This window comes from Pygocentrus nattereri, chromosome 15 (assembly GCF_015220715.1).
Source record: "Pygocentrus nattereri isolate fPygNat1 chromosome 15, fPygNat1.pri, whole genome shotgun sequence".
Classification (NCBI taxonomy): Eukaryota; Metazoa; Chordata; class Actinopteri; order Characiformes; family Serrasalmidae; genus Pygocentrus; species Pygocentrus nattereri.
Window position 1 is genome coordinate 25019773 of NC_051225.1, and position 16256 is coordinate 25036028.

The window sequence follows — 16256 nt, forward strand, 5'->3', positions numbered from 1 at the left end:
GAATAAGACAAAAAGAAAGAGGACATAGAAAACAAAGAAGGAAAAAAGGATGGATGGAAGGAAAAGAAAACAGACAAAGTGAAAGATAATGAGACACTGTCAGACCTCCACCACTACAGTACAGAGTAAAACAACACTTTGCTTTTAATGTAAGTCAATACAACAAAACCTTTTTCTAATGAGGCTCTTTTGATGCTATAACTAGTGTGAACTATCAAGCATCAGTCAAATCTAAAGACAAGACCATTATTTCAGCGTAATAGAACTCATTAGACAGCTGACTGTTTTGAGATAAACGAGACATTCTGCTGCCACAAAGAAAGAGAGTGTGGTGTGCCTTGTTCCTGCTTGGATATCAGCAAAATGCTAGCATTTTCACTGATCTTCTCATGTAACAATTTTCTTACCTAATGTTAAGTCTGATTGATTGTCATCACTGTTACTGAGCTCTAACTGGTTCTCATTACTGTTACTGAGCTCTAACTGGTTGTCATTACTGTTACTGAGCTCTAACTGGTTGTCATTACTGTTACTGAGCTCTAACTGGTTGTCATCACTGCTACTGAGCTCTAACTGGTTGTCATCACTGTTACTGAGCTCTAACTGGCTGTCATTACTGCTACTGAGCTCTAACTGGTTGTCATCACTGTTACTGAGCTCTAACTGGTTGTCATTACTGCTACTGAGCTCTAACTGGTTGTCATTACTGCTACTGAGCTCTAACTGGTTGTCATTACTTTTACTGAGCTCTAACTGGTTGTCATTACTGCTACTGAGCTCTAACTGGTTGTCATCACTGTTACTGAGTTCTAACTGGTTATCATCACTGTTACTGAGCTCTAACTGGTTGTCATTACTGTTACTGAGCTCTAACTGGTTGTCATCACTGCTACTGAGCTCTAACTGGTTGTCATTACTGCTACTGAGCTCTAACTGGTTGTCATTACTTTTACTGAGCTCTAACTGGTTGTCATCACTGTTACTGAGCTCTAACTGCTTGTCATCACTGTTACTGAGCTCTAACTGGCTGTCATTACTGCTACTGAGCTCTAACTAGTTGTCATCACTGTTACTGAGCTCTAACTGGTTGTCATCACTGTTACTGAGCTCTAACTGGTTGTCATTACTGTTACTGAGCTCTAACTGGTTGTCATCACTGCTACTGAGCTCTAACTGGTTGTCATTACTGTTACTGAGCTCTAACTGGTTGTCATCGCTGTTACTGAGCTCTAACTGGTTGTTATTACTGTTACTGAGCTCTAACTGGTTGTCATCACTGTTACTGAGCTCTAACTGGTTGTCATCACTGTTACTGAGCTCTAACTGGTTGTCATCACTGTTACTGAGCTCTAACTGGTTGTCATTACTGTTACTGAGCTCTAACTGGTTGTCATTACTGTTACTGAGCTCTAACTGGTTGTCATCACTGTTACTGAGCTCTAACTGGTTGTCATCACTTTTACTGAGCTCTAACTGGTTGTCATTACTGTTACTGAGCTCTAACTGGTTGTCATTACTGTTACTGAGCTCTAACTGCTTGTCATCACTGTTACTGAGCTCTAACTGGCTGTCATTACTGCTACTGAGCTCTAACTGGTTGTCATCACTGTTACTGAGCTCTAACTGGTTGTCATCACTGCTACTGAGCTCTAACTGGTTGTCATCACTGTTACTGAGCTCTAACTGGTTGTTATTACTGTTACTGAGCTCTAACTGGTTGTCATTACTGTTACTGAGCTCTAACCGGTTGTCATTACTGTTACTGAGCTCTAACTGGTTGTCATTACTGCTACTGAGCTCTAACTGGTTGTCCTCACTGTTACTGAGCTCTAACTGGTTGTCATCACTGTTACTGAGCTCTAACTGGTTGTTATTACTGTTACTGAGCTCTAACCGGTTGTCATTACTGTTACTGAGCTCTAACCGGTTGTCATCACTGTTACTGAGCTCTAACTGGTTGTCATTACTGCTACTGAGCTCTAACTGGTTGTCATCACTGTTACTGAGCTCTAACTGGTTTTCATTACTGTTACTGAGCTCTAACTGCTTGTCATCACTGTTACTGAGCTCTAACTGGTTGTCATCACTGTTACTGAGCTCTAACTGGTTGTCATCACTGTTACTGAGCTGTAACTGGTTGTCATTACTGTTACTGAGCTCTAACTGGTTGTCATTACTGTTACTGAGCTCTAACTGGTTGTCATCACTGTTACTGAGCTCTAACTGGTTGTCATCACTGTTACTGAGCTCTAACTGGTTGTCATTACTGTTACTGAGCTCTAACTGGTTGTCATCACTGCTACTGAGCTCTAACTGGTTGTCATCACTGTTACTGAGCTCTAACTGGCTGTCATTACTGCTACTGAGCTCTAACTGGTTGTCATCACTGTTACTGAGCTCTAACTGCTTGTCATCACTGTTACTGAGCTCTAACTGGCTGTCATTACTGCTACTGAGCTCTAACTAGTTGTCATCACTGTTACTGAGCTCTAACTGGTTGTCATCACTGTTACTGAGCTCTAACTGGTTGTCATTACTGTTACTGAGCTCTAACTGGTTGTCATCACTGCTACTGAGCTCTAACTGGTTGTCATTACTGTTACTGAGCTCTAACTGGTTGTCATCGCTGTTACTGAGCTCTAACTGGTTGTTATTACTGTTACTGAGCTCTAACTGGTTGTCATCACTGTTACTGAGCTCTAACTGGTTGTCATCACTGTTACTGAGCTCTAACTGGTTGTCATCACTGTTACTGAGCTCTAACTGGTTGTCATTACTGTTCCTGAGCTCTAACTGGTTGTCATTACTGTTACTGAGCTCTAACTGGTTGTCATCACTGTTACTGAGCTCTAACTGGTTGTCATCACTTTTACTGAGCTCTAACTGGTTGTCATTACTGTTACTGAGCTCTAACTGGTTGTCATTACTGTTACTGAGCTCTAACTGCTTGTCATCACTGTTACTGAGCTCTAACTGGCTGTCATTACTGCTACTGAGCTCTAACTGGTTGTCATCACTGTTACTGAGCTCTAACTGGTTGTCATCACTGCTACTGAGCTCTAACTGGTTGTCATCACTGTTACTGAGCTCTAACTGGTTGTTATTACTGTTACTGAGCTCTAACTGGTTGTCATTACTGTTACTGAGCTCTAACCGGTTGTCATTACTGTTACTGAGCTCTAACTGGTTGTCATCACTGTTACTGAGCTCTAACTGGTTGTCATCACTGCTACTGAGCTCTAACTGGTTGTCATCACTGTTACTGAGCTCTAACTGGTTGTTATTACTGTTACTGAGCTCTAACTGGTTGTCATTACTGTTACTGAGCTCTAACCGGTTGTCATTACTGTTACTGAGCTCTAACTGGTTGTCATTACTGCTACTGAGCTCTAACTGGTTGTCATCACTGTTACTGAGCTCTAACTGGTTGTCATCACTGCTACTGAGCTCTAACTGGTTGTCATCACTGTTACTGAGCTCTAACTGGTTGTCATCACTGTTACTGAGCTCTAACTGGTTGTCATTACTGTTACTGAGCTCTAACTGGTTGTCATTACTGTTACTGAGCTCTAACTGGTTTTCATTACTGTTACTGAGCTCTAACTGGTTGTCATTACTGTTACTGAGCTCTAACTGGTTGTCATCACTGTTACTGAGCTCTAACTGGTTGTCATCACTGTTACTGAGCTCTAACTGGTTGTCATTACTGTTACTGAGCTCTAACTGGTTGTCATCACTGTTACTGAGCTCTAACTGGTTGTCATCACTGTTACTGAGCTCTAACTGGCTGTCATTACTGCTACTGAGCTCTAACTGGTTGTCCTCACTGTTACTGAGCTCTAACTGGTTGTCATCACTGTTACTGAGCTCTAACTGGTTGTTATTACTGTTACTGAGCTCTAACTGGTTGTCATTACTGTTACTGAGCTCTAACCGGTTGTCATTACTGTTACTGAGCTCTAACCGGTTGTCATCACTGTTACTGAGCTCTAACTGGTTGTCATTACTGCTACTGAGCTCTAACTGGTTGTCATCACTGTTACTGAGCTCTAACTGGTTGTCATCACTGTTACTGAGCTCTAACTGGTTGTCATTACTGCTACTGAGCTCTAACCGGTTGTCATTACTGCTACTGAGCTCTAACTGGTTGTCATTACTGTTACTGAGCTCTAACTGGTTGTCATCACTGCTACTGAGCTCTAACTGGTTGTCATTACTGCTACTGAGCTCTAACCGGTTGTCATTACTGCTACTGAGCTCTAACCGGTTGTCATTACTGCTACTGAGCTCTAACTGGTTGTCATTACTGTTACTGAGCTCTAACTGGTTGTCATCACTGCTACTGAGCTCTAACTGGTTGTCATTACTGCTACTGAGCTCTAACTGGTTGTCATTACTGCTACTGAGCTCTAACCGGTTGTCATTACTGCTACTGAGCTCTAACCGGTTGTCATTACTGTTACTGAGCTCTAACTGGTTGTCATCACTGCTACTGAGCTCTAACTGGTTGTCATCACTGTTACTGAGGTCTAACTGGTTGTCATCACTGTTACTGAGCTCTAACTGGTTGTCATTACTGCTACTGAGCTCTAACCGGTTGTCATTACTGCTACTGAGCTCTAACTGGTTGTCATCACTGTTACTGAGCTCTAACTGGTTGTCATCACTGCTACTGAGCTCTAACTGGTTGTCATCACTGCTACTGAGCTCTAACTGGTTGTCATTACTGTTACTGAGCTCTAACTGGTTGTCATTACTGCTACTGAGCTCTAACTGGTTGTCATTACTGTTACTGAGCTCTAACTGGTTGTCATCACTGTTACTGAGCTCTAACTGGTTGTCATCACTGTTACTGAGCTCTAACTGGTTGTCATTACTGCTACTGAGCTCTAACTGGTTGTCATTACTGTTACTGAGCTCTAACTGGTTGACCGGCTGATCTGTTTATTGACCGAGAGAAGCAAATCGCGCTAACTAACGTCATTAACGTACACGCAGAGAGCTTGTAGAGAAAAAACCGGCGCCTTTATAAAGTCCTATAACTGGAGTTCAAAGTTCAGAAACACTACAGCACTGTTAAAATATGTTATGTTGCTCTGTGTTCAGGAAATGAATGCGTTCTTATATCTACAGAAGTTCAAGCATTTACAAGCTATGATTTTGCTCGAATGCTCCGTATTGACCCGTTTATTTTGGTGTCACTCGGGAGCGCCATCTAGCGCTTATCAAGCCCGGAAGACGGCACACTTTGGCTCACTCGCTCGCATGTTTGGATTCCTGGTCAGGCGTGTAGATTGACACTCATCTGGTCAAATCAGTGAGCGGCGCCGAGCAGCGGTATCGTTGGGCGGGATCCGTGCTGAGAGGAACTCGCGCACGCTGGTTGTGGAGTTGAACGCGTAGACTTAGAGAGCCCTTTGAATAATGGCACCTACAGGTACGTTCAATCACTGAGGTACTCGGGTATTTGCATCCGTCGTTAACATTTCATGTAGACAGGTCTGTATGGTTTTTGCTATAGAAGTTTATGTGTGTGAATACGCTGTGGGGGGGTAACCGGCCACTGGAGCTACCTGTCTGTATACGATGACCGTGTAGCTCCGTAAATATTACACCATAAAGATAGCGGAACTTATTAGTTTAGTGTATGCAGCGCTGTCGTTTGTGTTGTTGTTGTTGTTTTTTGTTGTTGTTACAGACTGTAGTTTGTGAAAATAACGTGTAGTTTTTGCCACAAGGTTTGGTTTGATGGCTAACAGTTAGCTCGCTAGCCCATCGTTAGCCGACTAGCTAGCTCACTGATCTGATTTGTTAGCTAACCTTCAATAACGCCCGAAGCCACCTGTCGGGATGATTTATGTTTTCTATATATCCCCCCATGCACTATGGAGGACTGAATTTAATACACGATATCTCATTTTCACATTCAGGTGAAGTGGTTTTTGGCAATGGGGACAGAGTTTGTGCTGAAAATCGTTTGCGCTGGGACCTCACTCCTGAGCAGATCCATCAGCTAACCGATGAGCTCATCGCCAAGACCAAGACAGTCTACGACTCTGTTGGGGCCTTGGCTCTAGATACTGTAAACTATGAGAACACTTTGAAGGCGCTTGCAGATGTGGAGGTGGAATACACAGGTAATCACTCATGTTTTTGTTGCTGATGGTTCTGCTGCCTACTTCTGTTAAATACACATAATCTATACTGAAAGCACAAAGACACAGTGCACATTTCCTCTTGAGAGAGATTCTTCTCACTAAACTGTACATTGACAATGTTTATTGTTGTCGTTCTAAGTTACCTCACAATATGCTTTTCTGAGCATATCAGGGGTGTCCGTACTTAAAGACCCAACTGCATGTTTGATTAAAAAGAGAACAAATTTAGTCCTGTTTAATAGCATTTAGTGCAGCACAGCGTGTGAAATGTTGAGTAAAAGTAATTGGACTCATGGTTTTTTTAGTAGTTTTTTTTTTTTTTTAGATCTTGCACTATTTTGTCTCTTCTTAAGGAAATATATACAATGTAAAAGTGGACACATTGAGCATCATGAAACATCCTGAGGTATTGTGGAATTACATTTTGCCTTATCGTCCACCTCTACTGAGCCCTCAACATTCCTGAACTCAGTTCCCAAAGTTTAAGCTTCACTTTTCACCTAAAACAAATCTCTTCACACTACCAGCTCAATTTATAACAAAGTAACATAACAGGTTTCTCCATCACTATTGTTAACCGGTACAAAAAAGTCTGAATCAGCAGGGAAGCTGTAAGCAATGGTATACACCATTCAGCACTTTTTGACATAAAGACTGGCTGACCGACCCATGCACAACAATGGTGTTTGGCTTTGTTTAGTGGCAGAGCAGAGGCACTGCAAGGTACATATCTTGTGTAGATTTTCTGACTGAGACCAAAAAGCTAAAATATGTGAAGTCAGTCCTTTTTGTTCTGTTCCATTGCTGTGTCTCACATGCTAAGTTTTCTTTATTGTTTTCACTGTAATCTGACTCATTACAGTGTCGTCCTACCAAATCTAGAAGCACATTTGTGATAACATTAAACTGGTCTAATCTGAGCCTTATCTGATCTGATGTCTGTAACTTGTAACATCACACATTATCTCTGGCTCTTTTCCAGTCCAGCGGAACATGCTGGATTTCCCTCAGCATGTGTCCTCCTCGAAGGATGTGCGTACGGCTAGCACCGACGCGGACAAGAAGCTGTCGGAGTTCGATGTGGAGATGAGCATGAGGGAGGATGTGTATCAGAGGATTGTTGCTCTGCAGGTTTGCTTTGAGAGGCTGTGGTTTAGTGGAAATTCTGATTTTCAAAACAGCTGCATAATTCCGCTGTTGAGATGTAAACAGAGTCATTCAGAGTGGTTTAATGTGACACGGTTCATTGTAAGGAAACTTAATGACTCTGATTTCTTTACAGTGGTGGTGGGCACCAGGAGTCACATATACAATGGAAATATAACAATTTTATTAGCTAAAAGACAATCATGTGATCTACATGTGATCTGAATTTTTATATGCATGTACCTCTGATTTTAGCCTAAAGCCTCATCACAAAAATATCATAGAACTATGTCTCAGGCAGTGTATTTATACCTGTGCCATGTTTATATCCTTCTGTGAGGTAACTTTTAGAGGCAATACACTTTTCAGATGTCTAGTTCCTATCACCACCACTGTGAACAGTTCTGACATGGTAAGTTTCTCTGGATCGGGGCATTTAATCACTGAATGACTTTGTTTATGTTATAACAATTGAATTATGTGGAAAGTTTGGAAAACTGGCAGAATTCTCTTTTGAGGGCTGATATTAGGCATAATTCAATACGACCAAAAAATACAATATGAAAACGCACACCAATGTTCAGTAGATAATTTAATATATTCTTTAAGTAGAAGTTAGGTTACCAAATACCCTCGTTAACAGCACAATGGTTTTAATGTCTTGCTGCATTAATACATAGTTCAACTAACGTGATAAGCATGTCTGACTGGTATTTTGCAGTAGCTTTGAAAATGGTTTGGCCAATCAGATTTTAGAGCCTGAACTATCCATAATGGATAACTATAAACTTTTTTATTTATTTATTTATTTATTTTTTTAATGGAAAATCTCAGTGTCACCTGTAGTTTATTATTGTGAGGGCTCAAACTGGTGCATTACCTTTTGGAAAAGTGAAACATTAACTGCAGCACAGGATGAGTTCTCACATGGCTGTAACTCTTATAACTGATATCTGTAATATACTCAGAGGTGTTGGAGTGAGAATGGGAAAGCTTTTTCTCTTTCAGTCTTTCTGAACTGTCCATCTTTTTAGGAGAAACTGGAGGAAGAAAGTATCACCCCAGAGGCCAAGAGATACATGGAGAGATTGATCAAGTTGGGAAAGAGAAATGGACTTCATCTTCCCAAGGAGACACAAGAGGTCAGACATTAAGAGGCCACTGTGCATTAATCGTTCTAAAAATACACTTCATTGATTTCCTAAACAAAGCCAGTGTAATGCTGTTATTGTGCCAAAATGGGTTGTATTTCCTGTAATAGGAGATCAAGAAGATCAAGAAGAAACTGAGCACGCTGTGTATTGATTTCAACAAGCATTTGAATGAGGACACCACCAACCTCTCTTTCACACGGGAGGAGCTGGGTGAGTACACAGCTTTGGAGTTCTCTTAAGTTTGCATGGTATAATGTCTAGTCGTAAGACATCCTGCTTTTTCTTCAGGAAGCTAATATTGACACAGCTTTTCTCCGAAGCTTTAACCTGTGCTTGACCAGGCAGAATATTCTGTTTTGATAGATATGCTAAATAATCCTTTAACAATAACTTTGGAATTTCTCATAGGTGGCCTTCCTGAAGACTTCCTCAACTCCTTGGACAAAGATGGGACTGAAAAGCTGAAGCTGACCCTCAAATACCCTCACTATTTCCCCACCATGAAGAAATGCTATGTCCCAGAGACACGCAAGAAATTAGAAGAAGCCTTCAATTCTCGTTGTAAAGAGGTTGAGTCCATGCTTCACATTTTTTAGAATAATACAGTAGAATAATACTGTATCTTGGATGTAAATAACATTTTTGCTCACACTTAGTTTTCTGTTGAAATTGAGGAATTAGCTGACTAGCTTATGGTTTTTCAGAAGCTTGATACGAAGTGGTGAATGTTATCTCCCTCTGTCGTTGTCTTCTCTCAGGAAAACTCAGCTATCCTCAAGGAGCTGGTGGAGCTGCGTTCTCAAAAGAGTGCTCTACTGGGGTTTACCACCCATGCTGACTTTGTTCTTGAGATGAACATGGCGAAAGCATCCAAGAAGGTTGCCTCATTTCTTGGTAATCATTTTTTTTCGTCAGGTTATTTTTAAGCTATCAATGCTAACAGTCGAGGCCTAAAGATGACTATAAATAATTAACCATCACAAAATTATTTAGCAGCTCAACTTTCTTTAAAAATCCTCGTCTTCCACCTCTATTAGAGGAGCTGGCCCATAAGCTGAAGCCTCTGGGTGAAGAGGAACGGGCTGTGATCCTCAAGCTGAAGGAGAAGGAGTGCCAGAAGAGGAACTTACCTTTCAATGGAGAGTTGGATGCCTGGGACACACGTTACTACATGACCCAGGTGGAGGAGACTCAGTATGCGGTGGACCAGAACCAGCTGAAAGAGTATTTCCCAATGGAGGTGGTGACCCGTGGGCTTCTGGACATCTACCAAGAACTGCTGAACCTCTCCTTCCAGCAGGTAGAGTGTGCCCATGTGTGGCATGATGATGTCACGCTATACTGTGTTAAGGATCGTACCTCTGGCCAGGTGGTGGGGCAGTTCTACCTCGACCTTTACCCCAGGTATGAACAATCTTTGAGATTGATCTCTTCGGATAACTGCTTTAACTTCTTCTCAGTGTACATACTCACTGAAATTATATTTCAGCGATTTTCAGAGACATAGATGTTTTATTGAGTGCATAATTTATAATCAAGGGACAAATCTGGCAATTAACAGTCAAGTTGTTATGTTTTCATTGCAGGTCTTCCTGCATATATATCAGATGTGTTCCTTTAATCCAGATTTAATTAATCTGTACTGGATTAAAACAAAGGCAGTAGTGGAAAACACAGTGGCTCGAGGAGATTAGTCTAAAAAAAATGCTGACCCATTGGTCAGGCAGTTACATTGCTTAAATATACTGCTGTTCCAAAGCACAAGAAGTGATAATGTAGTAGTTTCAGAGCAGTTTGATTGAATAAATAGCCAGTTATCCTTCCTCCCTGCAGAGAGGGAAAGTATGGGCATGCTGCCTGTTTTGGCTTGCAACCTGGTTGTCTGCTGTCCGATGGGACCAGGCAGATGGCTGTGGCTGCCATGGTGGCCAACTTCAGTAAGCCCACAGCTGATGCTCCCTCCCTGCTGCAGCACGATGAGGTGGAAACCTACTTCCATGAGTTTGGCCATGTCATGCATCAACTCTGCGCACAGGTCTGTATTAAAGTAGCCAAAGTAGTATTTTTTTTTTCTTCTAAGTGTTTATTATATGATGTGTTAATTCAGGAAAAAAAATGCTTTTGTGTGTCTTTCAGGCAGACTTTGCCATGTTCAGTGGAACTCATGTGGAAAGGGACTTTGTGGAGGCTCCGTCTCAGATGTTGGAGAATTGGGTGTGGGAAAAGGAGCCATTGCAACGCATGTCCAAGCATTACAAGACCAGCAATCCAATCCCAGAGGAGCTGCTGGATAAACTCATCAAGTCCCGGCTTGCTAACACTGGTAATAACCTCTTCTCTTTAGATGTATCTTGGGCTTGCTCATTGTGGATGATGTTTTTAATTTAGCATTCAGTGCAGAAATTTACTCATCCATATGTGCTGTGTGATCGTCACTGGGGTAGTGAAACACTGATTAATGTATTTCACTTGACAGCAGTAGGCAGCTTAGTGGGTAGGGTATTCTACTGTTTGTTCTTGGGGAAAAATTCAGCAGAAAAACACAGAAGAAAACGGAACTAAAGAGCCCTAATGCATCTTTGTATAAATGAAAATTTAGCCTGAGCAATTAATACAAATTTTATATATATATATATATATATATATATTTTATATATATATATATATATATATATATATATATATATATATATATATATATATATATATGTGTGTGTGTGTGTGTGTGTGTGTGTGTGTGTGTGTGTGTGTGTGTGTGTGTGTCTGTATGTATGAATGTGTGTGTATATATATATATATATATATATATATATATATATATATATATATATATATATATATATATATATATATATATATATATACACATACATACATACATACATACATACATACATACATACATACATACATACATACATACATAAAGTTGTAAGAGAATCCTTATATACCAGGCAAATAGATATTTTGTATCGTGGGCGAGTTCTGGAGCCTAGAAAATGGATGGATGGATGTATAAACAAGTGATAGAAGCATAGCTACTGAGAAATTAGTAGTCTATTCTCCTCTTCTTTGCTTTCCTTTCCATTACACTTTGGCCAGTTCCATGACCATCTGTGGGCTCTCAGAACATTCTACTTTGAAACTGTTCCTTCAAATTGGCTAATTTATTTAGTTCATCATTTAAATGCAGGTCAAATTGCCAGAATCATTTTGTAGATGCAGTCTGCTTCTCTCTGGGAAAGATCATCTGCCAGTGTAATTCTAAATGTGTGTCATTAATGTGTGCTTTCAGTGTCATGCTAGTAGTTCATATAGACCTCAGTGCTCCTCAGGGAACTGCCTTTACAGAAGAATGTGTGATCCCTAAAGAAAGACAGTTTGATAAGTAGTTTTGTGGTGGTTGTCATGCAGCAGTTTGAGAAGCTCAAATCAAGAAGCTATTCAGATCTAAACATCACAGACTCATTATGTGAAGTTGTTAGATTTGTCTGAGATGTTAAAAATGTATTGAGAGTCTGTACAGCTAAATTCTCAAACAGCATTTGCCTGTGTATGTGTGAGTGTCAGAGTAGTTTAGTTAAAAAAAACACCAAAAGCCATTGAGCGAACAGGCAGATATATAAATGACAACAAACCATTATTTTGTAATTAGTGACTTTGTGCTCAACTGGTTGTGTGTATGGCAATGTTTTTCAGTATTCTTTAAAATTGCTGTATTATTTCTGTGTCCTTGAATGCCAATACTTTTTGGACAAACTTGAGCAGTTTTTGTGAATGTCATCTGGGTAATCTAAAGGTGCTCTCTGTGTTTAAAATGAACATGAATAAAAAATTAGATATATATTTTCATGCCAGAAATAATGTTCTAACAAAACCTGGGAAACTATAAAATGTACATGAAGGGACTTTCTTTAAGATAGTATCTGATGTTGTTTCTGTATATTTAACAGGTCTGTTCAACCTGAGGCAGATTGTACTGGCCAAAGTAGACCAAGCCCTTCACACAAAGACAGGAGTGGATCCAGCAGAGGAGTACGCCAAGCTCTGTCAGGAAATCCTTGGAGTGCCTGCCACTCCAGGTAGACCCTTCTAGATTGTTATTCACTTCTTTTTTTTAAATTTTGTAAATAAGTAATGTACACTGCCCTTTGAAAAATTGGAATCACATGCCATATTAATTGATACGCAGAGGTTTGGCTGATTTAAAAAATGTGTGGACTAAATACTTTACACACTAGCACATGTCCAGTACTAACATTTATCTGATGTTTAGGGGGGCCAAAATGGCATTTTAAAATTCAGATCATGTTAAATGTCATGAACATGAACATGAATGTCAAAGTGCTACAGTGAAAGTAAGAGGAAACTGGCTCTTTAGCACAATTGGTCACACACAGATTGGTACAGGCAAGGCAGTAGCATTCAGCATACTTGGAGCAAAAATCTGCTGATTCCAATGTTGGCCAATTCTTATGGTGTGTCCTTAATACATTTCATTTATATAATTTGTTATGTACATATTACAAATTAGACACAAAGTTATTTTTAGATGTTTTAACTGCTTCAAAATTGGGTTGGCTATAGACTTCGAGGTAATCTGGATATTAAAGTTCATTCCTGATGGTAGATTGATTGGATTTTTTTTTCCTTCTAGCTTCCTGTTAATGATTTGAAGCATAATTCCATACTAGCATATTTGCATCATTGACATTTATCTGAAGCTAATCTTCTTAGCTTAATTTAACATGTTATTAACATATCTTAACATGCAAGTTGACCGTCTCTGTCATCACTTACATTGTTCACAGGGACTAACATGCCAGCCACCTTCGGCCACCTGGCAGGTGGTTATGATGCTCAGTACTACGGTTATCTCTGGAGTGAAGTCTTTTCCATGGATATGTTCTATGCCCGCTTTAAACAGGAGGGCATCATGAACCCCAAGGTCAGTACTGCTTGGCATTAATAGTTCTTAGTAACTTTAATGGCACAATATTCCATTGGTCGATAAAGTGAGGTAAAGAAATGAGGTTAGCAGTATTTTGACAAATTGATAAACCTTGTTATGAAGTAGAGCAATATCTAATGGCTATTCTCTGTGCTCTTTAGGTGGGGCTGGACTACAGGAACTGCATCTTGAAGCCTGGAGGTTCAGAAGATGCTGCTGAAATGCTGAAGAAGTTCCTTGGAAGAGAGCCTAAGCAAGAGGCTTTCCTCCTGAGCAAAGGACTATCGATCGAGCTGGAGCCGGGCACACCATGTGCTTGTTGACCAGTTACTTCACAGTAGATTACATGATCAATGCCTCTCTGGGGAACGTTAGCACACGGACACTAAAGACTGGTCACTTGGATTTTTCTGAAGCAAAATCCTGAAATTTCACTTTCACAGTTATTGTTCAACTATCACGGTTATTGTTCAACTCAATTTTCCCTCTTTTGAACCTTGAAGCATTGTTTTAAAAATTAAAACTGTATTGAGTCAAGAAAAAAAGTGGTTTACCAAAAAGATCTCTTGACTAGAAATTAATGATTTGGTTTAGTCACAAATTTTTATGTAATCATGAAAGAATTAAAGATTCTGGATGAAGCATTTATTTAATTATCCAAGCAAAGTACAAAAAATAGTATATAAAATAATATGTAAAATGCAAATAAAAACAAAGTAGGGATTTGTAAATCTGAACAAAAACAATACAAAGACAATGTTTTACCTTATAAACTTGATTTTTGATAAATGTACACTCATTATAAAATTGATGGTATCATCCCATTCTATGAGCTTTGGGACGTGGCAATATAAGACTAGAAACAATGTGAAATGATAAAATATCTTAAACAGGTGATGCTCATAAAGGCGTAGTCCTGGCTTGATGCTTGTCTCAGCAGATACTCCAACCATTTAAGAACAACATTCCTTGACGAGTGATTGCAAATATTTGCTGCATCACAGTGAAAAACGTCATCAAAAGATTCAGGGAAGCCAGAGAAATCTTTGTGTAAAGGAGACCACGTCTGAATGCACACGACTTTCCATCCCTCAGACAGGACAGCATTAAAAACCAGTAAGGATAGCACCACGTTAGGAATATTTTGAGTAACATTTGTGAATGAGCACAGTTCATTACTGCAACCACAATTGAAAGTTAAAACTACTGTACACAGCAGCCAAATGTCAGCATGGTCCAGAAACACTGCTTTCTCTGGATTTGAGCTTATATGAAAAAAACACAGTGGAGACGCATACTGTGAGATCAATTAGATTGTTTACGAAAATAATGGACATGTTATCTGGGCCAAAGAAGAAATGGACTGTCTAGATTGTTACCAGCATAAAGTTTGTCCCTGACATGAGTAGTTTACATATCTGCAACATAAGCTGCTGTTGGAAGAAAACCTTCTATCTCCATTTTTGTCTGTTTTTCAATTTTCGGCATAATTTGAAAATGTCTGTTGCCCTTTATATTGTGTGTACATTTCAAAATGAATGGACCACAAGAAGTGGCCCAGAATTAATTGGAAAAAAGTCTGGTTCCATTGACTTACATTAAAAGTAAAATATGTTTTTTTTCTTCTTGTTTAAAGTTACCGTTTTGGAGATACAAGGTTTTCTTCCAACAACAGAGATAAGCTGTTACAACAACATGACTGTGTAATCATAGAGTGCAGGTGCTAGAATGGACAGCCTGTGGTCCAGACCTGTCTCCCACTGAAGGCATACGGAGCATTATGAAGAGCAAAATACTATGTAGGCACCTATGGTTGTGACAAAATTGGTTCGATTGGTCTCTTCAGTCCCTAAGTTACAACTAAGTTGTTATTGGTTAAAGTCATCCGGCCCCAATGTTTTCAGAACATATTCGGATTATCAAATTTGGAGTGCGCATGTATTTGCAAAAAATAAATACAGATCAAACAGTATTTACAAATCCCTGCTTTATGTTTCTTCAGTATTTCACCTACTGTCCAAACTTTTTTTTTGGAATTGAGGGTTGCAACCACTGCGTGAAATTATGGGAAATCACCTCATGTATTATACTTTTATCTATTACAGGTATCTATTAACCTTCAGTTATTTTCGAGGTAGGCGTTGTTTTCCATTATGTGTTTGTTGCACAGTTCTGCCCAGAGCATATTCAGCACTGCGTGTGATCGAGTTATTTTGCTACACAGTTTACTACTCAGTGCACTCAAGAACAAATTAAATCCCTTGGTGGGCTCCCTCAGGACCACACAACAAACTGAGTACTTCTAAACAGCTCGAGGCCAAGACTGGGGAATGAACATTGGACATGGTCAGAGTTAATTGATGCAAAGGGTAAATTACTGCACAGTGGAGCAGATGGGTGTTCCCTTTTTTAATTTTTGCTCATCTAAGTAATCCATCATCACACATTAAGGAACTAGGAACAATTAATATTTGAATATCAACCAGTTATTAAGAAATCTCAGCTCACTATCTAATGTGCTTTGGAGGGCTCAGTTTGTGCCCCCATTATGTTATGTAATGTTTAATGTATGTATTTAAATAGTTAAGGATAATCGAAAGACCTCTCTGAATGTTGCAGTTTATGCCGAATGGCTGCCTGACCGTCTAACCTCCTAATTAAGAGGAGCAGCAGCTGCTGGCTGTCCTAAGGGAGCCCATCACTAAGCCAGATAGAGGGTGGTAAACAAGGGTTTCTCCTGGTGTGCCTGATCTCTGTGGATGAGATGACAAAGAGAGTAGAGCACAAACACATTCTGATGAGGGCACCTCAGCCATCTGGTCCTTTCCACATGTTCGGTTAGCACTA

The 16256-nt window shown here is 39.8% G+C and overlaps 1 protein-coding gene across 1 annotated transcript; it reads left to right on the plus strand.

Moving 5' to 3' along the window:
- Positions 1-5424: 5424 nt before the first annotated feature.
- On the plus strand, positions 5425-15381 carry thop1 (thimet oligopeptidase 1). The gene is made up of 13 exons (XM_017714288.2): positions 5425-5437; positions 5931-6137; positions 7141-7289; positions 8339-8446; positions 8566-8668; positions 8867-9027; positions 9217-9352; positions 9496-9862; positions 10292-10493; positions 10595-10781; positions 12412-12540; positions 13270-13406; positions 13571-15381. The coding sequence occupies exons 1-13, from the start codon at positions 5425-5427 to the stop codon at positions 13730-13732; spliced, it is 2061 nt and encodes a 686-aa protein (XP_017569777.1). The 3' UTR covers positions 13733-15381.
- The last annotated feature ends 875 nt before the right edge of the window (positions 15382-16256 follow it).

Excerpts from the sequence above, each read along its gene's own strand:
- thop1 (XM_017714288.2), top strand. Across the intron at positions 9,028-9,216 it reads TCAATTCTCGTTGTAAAGAG|GAAAACTCAGCTATCCTCAA; the intron begins GTTGAGTCCATG and ends GTCTTCTCTCAG. Across the intron at positions 9,863-10,291 it reads TACCTCGACCTTTACCCCAG|AGAGGGAAAGTATGGGCATG; the intron begins GTATGAACAATC and ends TCCTCCCTGCAG.